The 17274-nt window shown below is 52.2% G+C and overlaps 2 protein-coding genes across 2 annotated transcripts in view; both read left to right on the top strand.

Annotated features, from left to right (window-relative positions):
* Twnk (twinkle mtDNA helicase) overlaps nucleotides 1-17274 on the top strand; it is a 179308-nt gene that overhangs the window by 66730 nt on the left and 95304 nt on the right. The gene's annotated exons all lie outside the window — the stretch shown is intronic.
* Kazald1 (Kazal type serine peptidase inhibitor domain 1) lies at nucleotides 3059-5771 on the top strand. Its single transcript, XM_057777122.1, has 5 exons — nucleotides 3059-3121; nucleotides 3535-4081; nucleotides 5133-5293; nucleotides 5377-5524; nucleotides 5649-5771. Exons 2-5 carry the CDS (start codon nucleotides 3553-3555, stop codon nucleotides 5741-5743), a joined length of 933 nt encoding a protein of 310 aa, XP_057633105.1. The 5' UTR covers nucleotides 3059-3121; nucleotides 3535-3552; the 3' UTR covers nucleotides 5744-5771.

The raw sequence follows: 17274 nt of genomic DNA, 5'->3' as shown, positions 1-17274 counted from the left end.
TTCAATAAATGTACCAAAACTAACTTCACGAGGTAGAGGCATAGAGTGCTCCCCAGTAGTCCCAAGAGCTTTTCCTGTTTGTTTATGGAGACAGGGTATTGTGTAGCCCAGCTGACCTCAAACTCCCTGTGCAGCCAAAGATGACCCTGAACTGATCCTCCTCTGTACACCTCCTGAGTTCTGGGATTACAGGCATGTGCCACCATTCCTGGCTTCTCCATATTAAAAAAATTAAGGGATTGGAGAGATGGCTCAGAGGTGGGGCATTTGCACTAAGCTTGAAGGAATTCAGTTCCTAGAGCTCACAAGGTGGAAGAGAACACTCGCGCAGGTCGTCTCTCTGACCTCCATGCTTGTACACAGAGTGTGCACACATACACTGGAGCATCTATAAACACAAATAAATAAGTGAATGTAGAAAAAAAGATCAGGGAACAGCAAGACGGCTCAGAAGGTAAGCATGCTTGCTATGCAGGTCTGATGACTTCAAGATGGAAGGAGATGATCTGAGTCTTGAAAATTATCCCGAGCTCCAAACAGGTGTACGCACGCACATGCCTGCTCGCATACACACATACACATACTTCATACACATATGGAGCGTCTTAGGATTTTTCATAACAAAACAATAATAACTTTTAGAAAAAGTTAACCATCAGGAGTTCATCTGAATCTTGCCTCCCTCGTGCATATGCGTGCCTGGTAGTGACTGCACCGAATGAACTAGAAATATTTTCATTTGGCCCAACAATAGGAAGCTGGTCAAACCAAGTCAACCTTTTAAAGCATAAGCAATGTAAATTCTTTTACTACTTCTAATGCACACCACTGTTGTTTAACGTGTTTTAAAGGAGACGCAAGAAAGTATCCGATGATGAGCATATGGGAATTCAACTAGCTAGGCTTTCAAACTGTTTTATGCGAACAAATCTATTCTAAAATATTATTACAGGGTTGGAACTGCAGTCCAGAGACATAGTTCTGACTTAACATATAAAAGGCTCCCGGTTGGGCGGTTAAGAGCATTGCCTGCTCTTCCAAAGGTCCTGAGTTCAATTCCCAGCAACCACATGGTGGCTCACAACCATCTGTAATGAGATCTGGTGTCTTCTTCTGCCCTGCAGGCATACACACAGACAGAACATTGTATACGTAATAAATAAATATTTTTTTAAAAAAAAGAAAGAAAAGGCTCCCGGTTTACTCGTCAGCAACGCAAGTTATAGTAATAAGTTTTTCAAAGTTACAGTGGATCCCTAGTGAGATAGATTGCACTGTCATTAGTCCAAGCTGCTGCAAGCCCACCAGAGGGCGCTCGTTCTCCGTCGATTTAATCCCTAGCCTCTCATTAGTGGCAGAAAATTCAGATAAAAGTCATCTTTCAGCGTCGGGGAGTCTTTCACTTTTAATGCACAAGAACTTACTTAGCAGCCATTCGCGGGGGGTAGAGAGTCCTAAAACACAGTGGTGAATTAGGCGGTTTCTACTAGAACCTCAATGTGTAGCCAAGACTAACACAAACCGGTAACGATGAGGTGGAAGGAACGCCTAGGACCCTGACGCTGGCGAGTTTGAAAGTGGCTCCTGGCGCTAGAAGCTCACGGTTCAGTTACATCTCCTGGACCGCTCCCCCTCTACCTCGGGGGACGATAGCAGCTCTAAGGCGCACTTTGCGTCAGCCATGGCTAAGGACCCCGGGAGTGCGCCCATCCCTTCGCTAGGCAAGCGCTCCTCGCGCCTCTTCCAGAACACTCTGCATGCAGTCCTCGGTTCCCTTCCGCCAAGGGACAGCCTAGAACTACCGTCAACATCTGCTTGCTCCCGTTCCTTTCGGGCTTAAAACCCGCGGGCTTTCCTTCAGCATGCCTAGTTTCACGTTCCGATTCTCGCGACTGTTCCGAAACCTCGCGTGACACTGGCTTCCCGTCTCCTCGGAGTTTGGGATTGTCAGTGTACAGTTCTCGTCCACCTCCGTCAGAAACCCTCTGGCCAGGAGCAGCGTCTGTGCGGACGGAACGGTCCATTGCGGAGGGCTTGGTCGAGCTCACACCGGCGAGAGAGCTGTCCCGGGCCTGTGCTCACGCGCAGTCGGCCTGTGCCGCATCTTGGGCGGGGCCTAGACAAGCCCCGCCCCCTCGCCCCAAACCGGGTTTCCTCCCCCTCGATGGAGTGCGACTTCTGGAAGTTGTTTGGGGGCCGGCAGGGGCGGAGTCTGCCTTTCTCAGGGTGGTGGGCGGGTCTCCAGGGAAGCTCTGCTTCCTGCCCCCAGCCCAAAGTGCCACCGTGGCGTTGGTGGCCGTCTCCAGGCTGAACGCTTCTGGCCCTGCGATCCTCAAATTTGCAACCTGTAATCCGGACCCCGAGAGACGCTCTACCGGGAGTCGCCCGTCGGCCTCTCTGCGGCCGCTAGCCAGTTCCGACCTCTAATCACAGGGCTCCTCGCGGGTCCAAGCACCTGCCCTAAAGTGGGAGGGAGGTGACCAGACGTGGGATGGCAGATAGAAACGCTTATAGCTGCGCCCTGGTGGAGAAACTGGGTGGGCACAGCCGCACACTGTCCCGGAGGAAGCTGGCCCTGGGCCTTCCCTCCAGAGGCACCCAAACATCAACGTAAAATTTCTTAGCAACAGAACCCCTTCCATCTTCCCATTATGCATGCAGCTGTTTGCCGCTCGCAGGAACGAGACATATCAGATGAGACAGGACCTAGGGGTTCAGCCAACAGTTTGAGATCCTCTGCCATTCCCACCCCTACTCTTAGTCCCTAGTTCTCACACCCTTGCTTTCCTAACTTCGGTGTCCGGTTGCGGCTGCTCTGTGCGCTCACTGTGACTTTGGGCTAGGGTGGAAGTAAAAGGGAGGGAGGGTCCCTGAAGGCACCAGGGTAAAATTACCGGTCTCAGAACCTGGGAAGAAGGCGGGTATTTTAGGGGCGGGGAGAGGGGGCGGAGGAGCTTCTCTTTGAATCTTAGTCTGTGGCTGCCAGAGATTCTCGAAGAAAGCAGAGGTGGCTAGCGGGTCTGGCTGGCCGTGCGTGCATCTCTTTCTGTTCCCCTGCCGATTCTTTAGGATTGGAAATCAAAATCACAGCTGTTACGAAGGGCCTAATCCAAGGCACTAGGTGAGTCGCTGGAAACACAGCATCATCACCTAACCTGGACTTACTTCATGTGTAGTTTTATACACCTCGGGCAATGGTGCATCAAAGTTGGGTGTTTTTATGGAGATGGTTCTTGTGTGTGCGCGCGCGCGTGTGCTTGTGTGTGCATGTGTGTAAACATTCATGCGTGTTAGGGACCATATCCTAAGCTTTATCACCCCTTCTCTCTGCCTTCATTCTCTATCCCCCAAGACCAGTTCAATCTCCAGGGAGTAACCAGGCCTCTTTGGTGGGGCTTCTGGTAGGCTCCAAGATAGCGGAGGAAGCGGCAATGTTAGAAACAAGCTTTTGTACGAGTAGTCTTTTGTACGAGACTGGTCTTTCCGAATTGGCTTTATTTCTGACCTTCGGACCTGGCTTCCCTCTCCTGGCAGGGTGCCACCTACGCGCTGATGCCCCGAATGCTCACAGTGCTTCCAGCTAACCATGCTGCACCAACCCTGGCGCTGCCCCTGCTACTGTTACTGCTGGTGCTGTGGACCCCGCTCCCCAATAGCGCGAGGCGGTCCACAGGCACTGATTACTTGCGTCGAGGCTGGCTACGGTTACTATCCGAGGGCGAGGGCTGTGCTCCCTGCCGGCCAGAAGAGTGCGCTGCGCCGCGGGGCTGCCTAGCAGGCCGGGTGCAGGATGCGTGCGGCTGCTGCTGGGAATGCGCCAACCTGGAGGGCCAGCTCTGCGATCTGGACCCGAGCGCCAACTTCTACGGGCGCTGTGGCGAGCAGCTCGAGTGCCGGCTGGACGCGGGCGGTGACCTGAGCCGAGGAGAGGTGCCGGAGCCGCTGTGTGTCTGTCGCTCGCAGCGCCCACTCTGTGGTTCCGACGGCCGCACCTACGCGCAGATCTGCCGCCTGCAGGAGGCCGCCCGCGCTCGGCCTGATGCTAACCTCACTGTGGTGCATCCAGGGCCCTGCGAAACGGGTACGCAAACCCAGGGCTCTTTGTACCAGGACTCGCACTTTCTAAAGGCACCGATCCCCGACAGCTTTGGTCAGCAGAGTGAAAAGATAAGTGAGCCCTAGAGCCTCAAAAGGCTGCCATCTAAAGCGCAGGTCGAGATCTGTTGCAGGTTTGATGTAATGAGCTGCTGAGAACCCTATCCAGACGGGCAGGGACCGGTCTCGGAGGGAAAAGGCACACAGCCAACAGCTGGGTCAGAAATGAAAAGAACACCCCCACCCCACCCCCAAGATTTTGCCCAGACTGCTGGAGAGTGATTCCTGTGAGACGCAGCCTGTTAACCCAAGGTCCCGCCTACCCCCTTTCTCTTGCATTTAGGGATTAGTGAAAGGAAGAGGGCTTCCTGCTTCTCTCGCCCCTCAACCTTGGGCTTGGGGTTGGGGGATGTTCAAGGCTGAGGTTTTCTTTGGCGGCTCTCACTTCCTCAGCCTCTACCTAACCAAGTCTTGTCGGGCTGGAGTAGCAGGGAAAACAAACGCGCCACCGGGGGGTCCCAGCAGTTTCCCCGGTGCAACCAGGTGGTTTCAGGTTCCCCGCCTCGGCACTAGTCCCACCTCCGCCCCCTCCGAGCCCAGCTCGTGTCACGTTCTCACGACATTTGGAATGTGGCTGCACTTCAGGCCTTTGGGAACTGGGCCCAGTTAGAAAAGGGGGAAGGAGGGAGAGCGGTGTTGGTTACAGAGCCCGCAGGAAAGGGGCCCCAGGGTGGAATGAGGACAGGGGAGCAGTCTGGGACAGTGTGTGATTGCTCAGCTAAGCTATGGGTCTGAAGGCCTGTTTGTGCAATTTGCACACTGCTTTGTGTACCTGTGCGTCTCTACCTGCTTTTGTGCTCTCGTGTGTATCTGCCCCTACGTTGGTCTCTGTCTGTGCTTATGGCATGTTTTCTTTGCAGATGTGTGTTGACCTCAGCATGAGTTGTGTTGTGTTCTGTGAATTTGTAAATTGCGTTCTTGCTGAGCTGGATACAACTTCCTGTTCTCAAGCCTCACCCTTCCATCCCCTGCCCCAGAACCCCAGATCGTGTCGCAGCCTCACAATATTTGGAATGTGACTGGACAGGATGTCATCTTTGGCTGTGAGGTGTTTGCCTATCCCATGGCCTCCATTGAGTGGAGGAAAGATGGCTTGGACATCCAGCTGCCAGGGGATGACCCCCATATCTCTGTACAGGTAGGAACAGGGAGCAGGGGTCGTACTCCCGGAAAACCTAAGGCTTCCCCAAATGACCTTGCTGACAACACATCTGGCTCCAGTTTAGGGGTGGACCTCAGAAGTTTGAGGTGACCGGCTGGCTACAGATTCAGGCTTTGCGTCCTAGTGATGAGGGCACCTACCGCTGCCTTGCCCGCAATGCCCTGGGCCAAGTCGAAGCCTCTGCTACCCTGACAGTGCTCACACTAGGTAAGGGAGCCCTGAGCTCGGAGCTCTGGACACCAGGAGGATGGGGTGTTTTAGAACCCTTCCCACACCGATGTGTTTGCATCACCAGGGTCCCTTCTCATCTTTCTCCATCACATAATTGCAGACCAGCTCAATGCCACAGGATTCTCCCAGCTGCAATCGGTGAAGTTGGTTCCCGAGGAAGAGGCAGACAATGAAGAGCTGGAGGATTACTACTAGCCCCAGCTCTCTGATCTGTGGACGTGGGCGTGTGGATATAGTAGCTACCCCTACTGTGGAGAAGACATGGAGAAGACCGGACAGGGCGAGCAGGGCCCTTTCACGGATTCTTTAACACTCATTGTAGCCTCAGTTTCCCTCTCCTCAGAACTCATCTCCCAGAAGCTTCCCACCTAGGGCACTTACTAACCATAGCTCTTTCTGCGAGAGCACGGTGGGACTGATCTAGCTCTGTGCAGCGAGAATGCTAGGCCAGCTTCTTGTCTTGTGCCACTCGAGTGGACAAAGCCCACCCAGCCTGTGACTAGACACAGTGGGCAGCAATAAAAAGAATAAACAAACCGAGCCACACTGCTGCAAACAGTTCTTACAGATGTGCACACGGAGACCAGACACCCCTGAGTGGCCCCCTACTTCAATAGGATTCTGGCTCGTAGTGATTGCAAACCCTAAACACAGGCCTGTTCTGTGAGAGAAGGCTTGAGTTCAGGCCTATATTGCCCTCTCTGGTTCTCAAATGCGGGAGCCTAGAGCCTCTGGTTGGAGGGTGGGTAGAAGTTATCCCCGACCCCCACAGATCCCTCCCCTAACCCCTGTTGGTATAGGGAAAGGTTACCTGTTCCCTAGTCCTTATTCTTGTCTCCTCCCCAGGCAGAGTAGGGAATCAGGTCTATGTGAGTGGAACCCCAATAGGAATGCTTAAACTGAGTGATTGGAACACCCACATTAGCCACACCCTTCCTCTGCTCCCTTCCCATTTCCCAGTTGAACCCGAAGTCTAGTAACCCTATTTCTAACTGTCCCAGTGGTGACCTGTCTTACCTGATTTGAGGTCTTTAACAAAAGCGCTCTTTGGCCTAAATCTCTCCTTCTATTCTCTGTACCTAGCCCGGGGACACTGGGGAGTTTATGAAATTGCCTAAGGATAGGTTGGAGTTAGTCACCAGACCAAGATGTGGTGTGTGGAAAGCGACGACCTCCTACGCGCCTGGGTTCCGCCCGGAGCTGGCGCCACCGCGGGGAGGGACGGCTCTTGGCTCTGTGTCTGCGTTTGCTTTGTGGGACCCAACGCAAGCTGCAGGGCCCTCTGGGAGGGGCGTGGCCTGGAACCCCATCCTCGGGGCCTGGTTACCCTTCGGTCGTGTTTGCCCTGTATCTTTAAATGTTGCTGCCTGGCGGCAGCCACTTTTCCGATAAGATTCTCACGGTGGTCCCCAGTAATCGCACTCCATTGCTTGGGCGGAGCACTTGCAGCGAACTGCAAGGGAATAGGAAAGTGGAACAGTCTGGGTCGAGCCGGCGTGGGGGGCGTCTTGCTGTGTGATCTCCAGAACGTCCGCTCCACCCTTCGAGAAGGGACCTGGGTTGGGTCCCTGAGTCCACCGCAGCTTGTTCTTTGCTCTGCGGGGGCTCCAAGGTGCCCCTGTGGCTTGCCTGTCCCCTCTCACCCACCTGCAGAACACGGGCTGGTTCTTCGCTCAAACCCGAGTCTGTTGTGTCGGCAGCCTCTTCAATGGAGTTACCTTCTTAGGCCCTCAGTTTCCCCTTCTGCCGCCTTGAGGGTTTAGGCCTCGACGCCTGGAGTGGAAGAACGCGCTGCGGCCCACCGCCTTCATCCTCCCCGCACCCCGCCTTTGCTGCAGAAGACCGGGTTTAATAATGTCGCCGGAAAGTGACACGCGATTTATTATTAAAGTAATGCGGGCGCAGGGACGGGAAAGGTTTAATAAACGCGCTGAGATGCCTAGGATTATTCACCGCAAATAAATGAGAGCGCGGGTGGTGTTTTAATAAATAATTTCCCGCGGCTCCCGAGGGAGGAAAGGGGCGGAGGATGGGGGAGCTGAGCGGCTGAGGGAACTCCCGGCTCCGCAGCCCCACGGGTTTCTACAGTAGATGGCTCACAGCCGCGGTGTGCTGTTCCTGGAGAGCCGAACCAGAGAGGCCCAGGCCTGGAGATGGGAGATGTCCTCTGCAGCACCACCCTACCCCCAGCGCCCACCTCTGAGACTTTAAATCGTTTGCCCAAGAAGTAGCAAATGAGTTCCATTCTGCGCACACCCGAAGGTTGGGAGTCAGGCCGGCAGGATTAATAAGAATCAGGTCCTTTGCAAACTTGTGGCCCTGGCCTTTGATCTTTAGGGTAGTCTGTTCTCTTGCTTTTGGCTAACCCTGGCTGCGTTTTTCCTCCGTTCGGGACAGGGTGTATGGAGAAAACTGTCTGTACAGGTGTGTGTGTGTGTGTGTGTGTGTGTGTGTGTGTGTGTGACGCGGGTGTGTTAAAGGCACCCACTCCATCTCCGTCTTTGGAGTGGTTGTACCGCAGACGCTGCTTTTGACTACTTCTCTTAATAAGACTCTAAGGGCTCTCTGTCTCTCTGTCTGTCTCTGTCTGTCTCTGTCTCTCTCTCTCTGTCTCTGTCTCTCTCTGTCTCTCTGTCTCTCTGTCTCTGTCTCTCTCTCTGTCTCTGTCTCTCTTGTCTCTCTCTCTCTCTCTCTCTCTCTCTCTCTCTCTCTCTCTCTCTCTCTCTCTCTCTCTCTCTCTCTCTCTCTCTCTCTCTCTCTCTCTCTCTCTCTCTCTCTCTCTCTCGTCGATCTGAGTACTGGACAGAACTGGAGATTCCAGGGGGAATCCGCCCATCCAATAGAACTTGATTTTTGAAGGGACAAAAATTGCAGACTTTGGCAACCAAGCACGCGCTCACAACACAGCTGAAGGTGATGAAGGTGATGGGCACTGAATCTGTACTCCTAACAGAGAATGGTGTCTTTAGTGGAGAAAAGCGACCTCTCTGGCAAGTCTTAGGAGTGCAGTCGCTGTGGAAAGGCTGCCATCTAGTGGATATTTCTGGGATTTTAGCCGGGCCTGGGTTAAGAGGCCTTAAGAGTTTTCATTAAATTGGAAAAATTCAGTGTACAAAAATGCTTCACGGGAAGCCTGGAGCGATGGCTCAGCGATTAAGAGTACTAGCGCTCTTCCAGAGTACAAAGGTTCAATTCCCAGTCACGCCGGGTGACAACTCATAACTGTTTCTGATCCCGGTTTCAGGGATCCACACCCTCACACATACATGCAGGCAAAACACCAATGAACATAAAATAAAAATAAATAAATTCCACAGAAAAATACTTTAAAAAGATTCATGAAGGTGTGGTGGAGCATGTCTTTAATTCCAAAAAAGGCAAATCTTTGTGAGTTCGAGACCAGCTTGCTTTATGTAGTAAGACCCTGTCTCAAAAAGTAAAAATAAATAAACAGTGCCGGGCGATGGTGGCGCACGCCTTTAATCCCAGCACTCGGGAGGCAGAGGCAGGCGGATCTCTGTGAGTTCGAGACCAGCCTGGTCTACAGAGCTAGTTCCAGGACAGGCTCCAAAGCCACAGAGAAACCCTGTCTCGAAAACACCAAAATAAATAAATAAATAAATTAATTAAAATAAAATAAAATAAAAAATAAATAAATAAATAAACATGTATGTATATATGTATGTATATATATGTACAAGTGGGTAGCATTGAGACATATTTGTGTGCATAGGCATTGCATATATGGATTTATTATTCTGCATAAGGCATTTCTTTGCAAATATGTGTTCGTTAAGTGTCATTGTTTCTGTGAACATCTGTTACATACTAGGACTATTATTAGAACTGGGACTACATCATGGGGGAAAATGGTCTTTTCCTTATGGAGTTTACATTCTGGTTTAAGACTTGCTCGAACGTATGCATACTTACATGGATTAAATACGGCTGTACTTTCGGAATTATGTGCACAGTACATGTCTGCATGTGTAATGTGTGAAGGGCAGACAGGCTCCAGTCTGGTGGGACAGAAAACTTACTGGATTCAAAAACTCCGATCCTGGGCCAGTGAGATGGCTTAGAAAGTAAAGGTGCTTGCTGCCAAGCCTGACGACCTGGGACTCATCCCCAGAATCCATGGGAAGCAAACACCACAAAACTTGCCTTGACTGTCCACACATCACCCCTGCTCGCAAACATTGCGCACACACGCAAGAATAATTAATTGATTTTAAGAACATGAGTCCTGGGACTGGAGAGACGGCTCAGAGGTTAAAAGAACTGCTGCTCCAGAGGAGGACCCAGGCCACTGGGCTCACAACCGTGTACGACCCCAGCTCCAGGGGTTCATCTGCTCTCTTCTGGCCCCCATGGGTACTGCATGAACATGGTGCGATTACATATATGCAGTTAAATACCCATACATATGAAATAAAAATACATAAAACCAAGCCAAAACAGAGTTTCTGTCACCTAGAACTCCATTCTAGATCTGCAGGAGGCAGAGAGAGAAGTGTTGAAGACAGGTCAATTACTTCAGAACGTGTATTTGAGTGTTTCCTCAGCCCCCTGAGTGACCAAATCCCCTGCCCCCGACATTTAAGTATTATTTTAAAAATACATGTATGAGTATTTTGCCTGTATGCATGTCGATATACCATGTGCATACCTAGTTCAGGAGTGGGAATCTGATGCCCTGAAACTGGAGTTACAGATGAGTGTGAGTGGCCTGCGGGTGCTGAGCAGAATTCATGTCCTGAGTGCTCTTACCTGCTGAGCCATCTCTCCAGCACCCCCATTCTTTCTTAAGAAAGAGAAGCTATGGAAGTCTATTTGGCATAACATTTATTCAGAGCACAGTTCACTTCTTCTCAAGACGAAGTGCCTTCAAGAAAGGGTCCCAGGCAGGAGGTAGGCTTGAGGACAGTGTGGGGATCACTTAGAGACTGGCAGGGATCAGCCTGGAAAGACACTAAACTCTGGAAGTCAGTTGCAGATCAGGAGGGGGACACTTGGAGAGGGATGGGGCAGTTGGATCAAGAAGAGCCTGAAGGAAGAAATGAGGCCAGGTTCAGGGTTGAAGCTAAATTAGGGGAACAGAGACAGATGCTCTAGCGTCAGGAGTACATGGGTGCTGAACATGTACCCTCCCATCTTCTCACCATTTCCTTTCCCCTTGAGGGGCCCCCTAACCCTCTCTAACCTCTCTGTGCTCAAGCTGGGATCCAGACATACTGGGTGCAGAAGAGGAGCAAGAGCTTCGAGGCTTGGGGCTTAGCCTAAATTAGGTGACTCACTGGTGGGTAAGGTGGAGCAGGCTCTCAACACCAGCGTTCCATGAAACACTGTCCCAACTCCGGGGTCATTCCCTACCATGTTGTCATTACAATTCTGGTCTAAACTCAATCCAGGGGACTCAGACAAGGGTGGGACATGGACCTGGAAGAGAACATAATCCCCATGAGCTCGCCCCTAGAGATGAATGATACTTTCTGGTACCTCTTCCTTCTTCCTTTCTACAAAGATGCTGTCAAGGCCCAGAGTCTTCAGGCGCTATGCTGCCTGAGTCTCTGTGGGAACAGACCTGCCCCCTCCCTTCTCACCCACCCTTGCTGGATTATTTTGCCCTAAACTAGAGTTTTTGTCTCCTCATTGCTGTTCTTCCACGTAGTCCTTCCTCTTTCCAGGGTTGAGGTCTTTGGGAAGTGGGTGAGTGGGAAGGGGGATGAGGACAGGGTCTCACTGTGTAGCCTTGGTTGTCCTAGAATTCACTACTTAAACCAGACTGGCCTTGACTCATCAAGATCTGCCCACTTCAGCCTCTGGGATTACAGGTGGGGGCCACCACACCCAGTCTGAGCCTTTACACCTTGCCTGGGTTTTCCCCTCAAAGGTCAGGAGAGGTTGCAGATGCAATCTGGATTTATTCTTGACATTTTCTCTGCCATCCAGGCAACTGAAGTCCCCCAGAACAGAGTGGGCGGTTATGAGACATAAACTTCAGGTCAGCTTGATCCCGCAACTGAGTTTCATCTTGCCCAGAGAATTCAGGGCACCCTGAGGAGAGAACAGACTTCAAGGAACTGAAAAAGCCCTGGAGTCCCCTAGGAGAAAAGAAAGAACCCTAAAGGGAAACCGTGAGGAACTGAGGGAAGGGATATACCTTCCAGGGATGGTGGCTGAGGACTCTAGGGGCAATGGCTTCCTGTCTCTCGTCTGTTCCCTGTCCTAGGTAACTGAAACGGGGCAGAAGGTCCCATAGTTCTTGGCTAAACTGGTCTCTGGGTTCTAACTTGGGCTTCTCTAGCTCTCCTGCCCCTCCCCCACTGTGCACACTAGCATTAGAGGGACTGAGTTCTGGGACAGTAGCAGGGATCTCCAAGGGCACAGGCTCCGAGGGCTAGAGATAGTTCTTAGGAGCAGAGCTGGGGTCTCTAAGGAAGAGCTGGCCAGCGGTCAAGGGTCTGAGCCTCAGTTCTACCGCTTCTTAGTTCATACCTTGGGCCAGCTCCTTTTTCTTCTTAAAGCATTAAAAAAAAGTGTGTGTGTGTGTGTGTACATATGTACGTACACATGAGCATGCAGTTGCTCGTAGGGGCCCAAAGAGACATCAGATTCCCTGGAGCTGGAGATACAGGCAGTTGCAAGCCTCCCTTTTGGTGCTGGGAACAGAATTCCAATCCTCTGGAAGACTCTTGCTGTCTGAGCCACCTCCCCAGCCTTCTTCAGCTTCCAGTTTCACCTTCCTCCTCTGTTCCATCTACTGCGACATAGTGACAACAGTTCTCAGGCGCTAGGTAAGCAGCTCTGCAAAGGGTCAACCTTATCCAGGTTAGTTCTAGGCACTGATTGCTGAAAGGGGCAGGGTGCCCAGCCTAGGATCTCCTTTGATGTACAATGAAACTTTGTGCCTGCCTTCGAGGAGCCTTAGGAACCCGGCCTTCAGAAGAAGGGGACCAGCCAGTCGAGGCAGGGTAGAGATGCACAGGGACCCGACTTCCAGAGAACTTAGTGGATTCTCCTACCCCCAGCCCTCTACAGGGAGCCCCTGTCAGAACTCAGGGCTCTAGCTCTGGCTTGTGGGGAGGGGCATCCCCCAACCTCACCTCCATCCATCTCTTTTATCTGGGTTGCTGAAGGGCTGCAGCGCCAATGGGGCCTCTGATGGGGAACAGATACAGCCCAGGCGGAAGCCGCCAGAGCTGGCTCTAAGCTGGAACTGAGGACAGGGCCAGGGGTCAGTGAAGACAGATAAAGCTCAGAGCAGCTGGAGGCTCAGGGGACCCTTGAGGAGGCATAGCAGGGACTGAGGGCAGGTTGCATCCTGGGAGGAGGCAGGGCCGGAAGCCTCTGATGAGGACCAGTGGCCATCAAGGGCTTCAGATGGCCAGACAAGGCCTTTGATGAGTCTTTGGAAGGAGGGGAAGGGAGTCAAGTCCCCTCTGGAGGAAAGGGTGCAAGGAAGACAGGGTGTCCACCAGGAATGAGGGGTGGCTCCTGGAGAAGTTAAGACAAGCTGGGGCAGCCTTCCAGGGGCAGGTCTGGGGCAGGGTTCTGGGGCCGCCTTACCTTTAAGGCAGAGATGGGAAAACTGTTGCTAAGTGAATCTGTGATTTTTTAGTTCCTGTTTTAATTAACTTTGAAGGGCTTGGGGCCTCCCTGAACACCAGGGAGGGGAGCAGAGAGGATGTTCATTTTCCTCTTCTCCCTTTTAAAGACATTTTTATTAAATCACTTTGTTTTCATTCTGGCTTGAACATGGGGCGTTTAAATGGAAAAGTAATTATTTCACCTCGTTTGCTTATGGAGAGAGGAGATCAGGGAAAGAGAGAGCCGCCAGCAAGAGGGAAGAAGAGGCCTCTGCCTCAGATTGGTGCGGCACACACATGCACATGCCCGAAGCACACACAACCATGCTCACACACCACCATCAGTACCCACATACCCTTCTACACTGACACACCCGGCGTGCCCCAACCCCCATAAACGTACCTCAATACTTGCAAATCCTCCTCCACCTTCTCCTGAGGACACAGCTCTACCAGTTTTCTGTCACACCCTGACACTACAAGTGTGCATTCTCATTCTCTTTCTCTGCTTCTGCCTGTCTCTTCCTGTGCTGCCAAAGCTATTGAGTTACAACACCGCAGGTAACCTGGGTTCAGACACACAACCACACAGGCTTTTTCTGAACTACACGCCCTGTTCAGGACCCTTGGGGACAGATTTATGTGAGGAAAGAAGGCAGAAGAGTATTCCTAGATTCCCCCAAATCTACCCAGACTCCTCCAGACACCCAGACTCGGACCCTGCTGCAAACTTCTCAAGATGATGGCTTCGTGTCCTCGTTTCTGTAGTCACTCGGCAGAGTCCTTCTAAGCATCACCCTCCATTCTGATATCTGAGGCAGGGCAGGAGGAGGCCCTACAGGTTTCCCGGGCTCAGCTGGTTTTCCTCAGGACCCAGGTTCCAACCCCAGCTTCCCGCACACTCCTTGGCTACGCACCACACTGCACAGGCATCAGAGGGGTTAAAACTTCGGTAGCGTCCCCCCCCACCAACCCGACTGGTACACGGAAGGCCGGGTTCGCGGGAGCCGTACCTGTACTTTGTCTTCATCTGTCACCCCTTCTGACAGTCAGATACATCTTGTGGGGGGCGTGGGGGGCGGGGGAGCAATAATTAACCTCTCCTGCCTCAACCCCCAAATGCTGCCGCTCGCCTGCAGGTTGTAGCTGGGGCCGCGGCGAGGGGCTGGGGCGGAGGGAGGGAGCGGAGGAGATGGAGAGGTGAACGCGAGCACGGGCAGCGGGAATGCCGTCAGCACCCTGGAAAGGCCCTGACTCCTTTATTGCCGGGCCAACCACTACCCTGCTCTCCCTTACTGACCCTGGGGTAAGGGCAGAGGGGAGAAGAGGAGGAGGATGGAGAAAGTGCAGTGTCCAAATTCCCAACTCTCCCTCCCAGCAGAGGAGTTCTAGCCCCTGCTGAAGAGGGCAGACAGGGGTCAGTGTGTGCCAAGGGAGAGTATCCGGGAGTTATCAGGGCCACACAGAGCCACTGAAAAGAGACTTGCCCTGGACTTGTGTAGAAGGGGTTGGGGACACCATGCTGGTATTGCATGTTGATAGCCAGACTAGAGCTTGCTCTAAAGACCAGTGCTTTTTCCTAGCACTGAAGGGATAAATGGGAGTCTAGACTTAGGTGGGACACAAAGGACACTGAAAAAGCAAACCTAGCTTTTGGGAGGTGGCTGGAATTGCAGTAGGGAGACAGATGTGTCATGGGCCAGAACTTGAAAGAGACAGATGGGACCAGAAGTGCAGAGTCCTCTAGCCCCAAGCTGGAGATGCAGGGAGGAGGCTGTTCCTGGAGCCCTCTCTGCAGGGGAGAATGGGAAGGAGAGGTGCCGCTGTCGCCATTGGGGCTGGGCGAGGTAGACATGGCCTGGTCTCTGCTGTGCAGTCTGAAGACCACAGGATTCTGCTTTTCTCACCTCTCTGAGAACGTGTTAGTCAGATCTGTCTACAGTGTTTGAGAAAGGGTTCCAACAGACCCATGGATACAACCTCACTCACGAGTTTGGTTCTTTGCGTTCTAATTCTGGCTTGACCACTAGTTAACTCCATGACAGGAAATAGGTCACTTAACCATTCTGGACCCCAGGTTTCTCATTTATCAATGGAGGTGGGGGTGCTGATAAGACACACTTTAGATACTGCCCATAAAGATGTCCTGTGATCCCCCCCTGCCGCCCCCAGTGAGCGGCACTGAGCACAGACCAACACGAGAGAACTCCCCCCCCCTCTCTCCCTCATCTATGCTTCCCCGTACATCCCTGGGTTTCAAATCATCTGTAAAATTTGCTGTGGTCGGGAAGGAGCCAGAGGCCAGGGCATCCCAACAGAAAGAGCTGACTCTAAGCATTCTTTTTAAAAGAAAAAGAAAGAAATAGCTTAGGAGCTGGAGAGCGGCTCAGCACAACAGGAAGTTAGCACTGGAAAAGGCTTGCTATTTGGGGGAAAGGACAGTGGAAAAGAGACCCAGCCTTGAGAGAGAAGGCCCCCCCAAAACCCCAGAGAGGCCGGAAAGACTGCTGCTAAGAGCTGAGCCTGAGGGGAGGGAGCTGACAGCTCTGCCAGGAAGTCGCCTCAGAGGAAGAGCCCCAGCCCGGTCGGCCAGGTTCCATCTCCCCAGGGGAGGAGCCCCTGTGAGTCAGAAGGCCTGCAGCCCTGGGTCCCCCACCCAGGAGCCCTGGGTCCCCCACCCAGCACGTACACATAGCTTTTCTCTAAAGACCCAGTTCATTACTGGCAATTATTTTCTTCACCGGGAGAAACACGGGGGGGGGGGGGGGGGAGTTTTGACAGCATGGGGGAGAGGAGCAGAGAGAAAATTAAGGCTACCTGGGGTGGGGTGGCTTCCACAGGAGCTGGGTCACCTGAGCCCTGTCATGCCGAGGTCTAAGCTAGTCTTCTGGGCCACTATGAAGATAAGAGTCCCCTCCTGGTAGCAGGAGTCTGGAATCTAGGACACACTGGGACCCTGGAGACAAAGCTGGGCCCTTGCTGAGAACCATAGCTCAGGAAGGGTGGGCAACGGTGCGGCCATTTTCTCTCTCTTCTCTCTCTCTCTCTCTCTCTCTCTCTCTCTCTCTCTCTCTCTCTCTCTCTCTCTCTCTCTCTCTTCCTGTTTTTCAAGACAGGGTTTCTCTGTGGTTTTGGAGCCTGTCCTGGAACTAGCTATCGTAGACCAGGCTGGTCTCGAACTCACAGAGATCCGCCTGCCTCTGCCTCCCAAGTGCTGGGATTAAAGGCGTGCACCACCACTGCCTGGCTGGCCATTTTCATTTGTGGACGGGACTTTGCATATCTCCTGCCTTAGTGGTCTGGAGCACTTCTTTCTCTTCTCTTTGGCCACACTGGATTTTTCTTTTCCTTTCTTCTTTCCTTCTTTCCTTCCTTCTTCCTTTTTTCCTTCTTTTCTTCCTCCCTTCTTTCCTTCCTTTCTTTCTTCTTCCTTCCTTCCTGTTTGTTTTTCAAGACAGGGTTTCTCTGTGTAGTGCTGGCTGTCCTGGAACTCACTCTGTAGCCCAGGCTGGCCTCACATTCACAGAGATCCACCTGCCTCTGCCCCCCAGTTGCTGGGATTAAAGCTGTTCACCACCATTTCCAGCCACATTGGCTTTCTTTTAGCCTACCCCCTTCTCCTAGCCTCCCCTGCTATGAGAACTCTCAAGTCTCAGGTTTGAGCCCATCTTTGTTTTCTCCTCTACCCAAACCATAACCCATTATTTAACAAGATGACCTCTTAGTCTGTCTTTAAAAAAATAATCTTTTGTTGTCCTTTACTTGTTTGTTTGTTTGTTTTCTGACACTGGGTCACTCTGTGTAGCCCTGGCTGTCCTGGAACTCTCTCTATAGACTGAACTAGCTGAAAACTCAAACTCACCCGCCTCTGCCTCTACTTTATTGTCCTTTACTTTAAACATGGAATCTATGGAGTTGGGCAGTGGTGGCACATGCCCAACTCAGCACTCAGGAGGCAGAGGCAGGTGGATCTCTAAGTTCAAGACAAGCCTGGGCTACAAAGTGATTTCCTGGGCAACCAGGGCTATGCAGAGAAACCCTGTCTCAAAAACCAACCAACCAACAAACAAACAAAATGGACATATGCCTACCATAGTTCAAAAGTGTGTGTAGAAGTAGTACCTTTGTGCCTTAAGT

Source organism: Chionomys nivalis, chromosome 8 (assembly GCF_950005125.1).
Source record: "Chionomys nivalis chromosome 8, mChiNiv1.1, whole genome shotgun sequence".
NCBI classification, from domain to species: Eukaryota; Metazoa; Chordata; class Mammalia; order Rodentia; family Cricetidae; genus Chionomys; species Chionomys nivalis.
The sequence above is the reverse complement of the archived record's forward strand: the minus strand, read 5'-3'. Positions and strand labels throughout refer to the sequence as shown.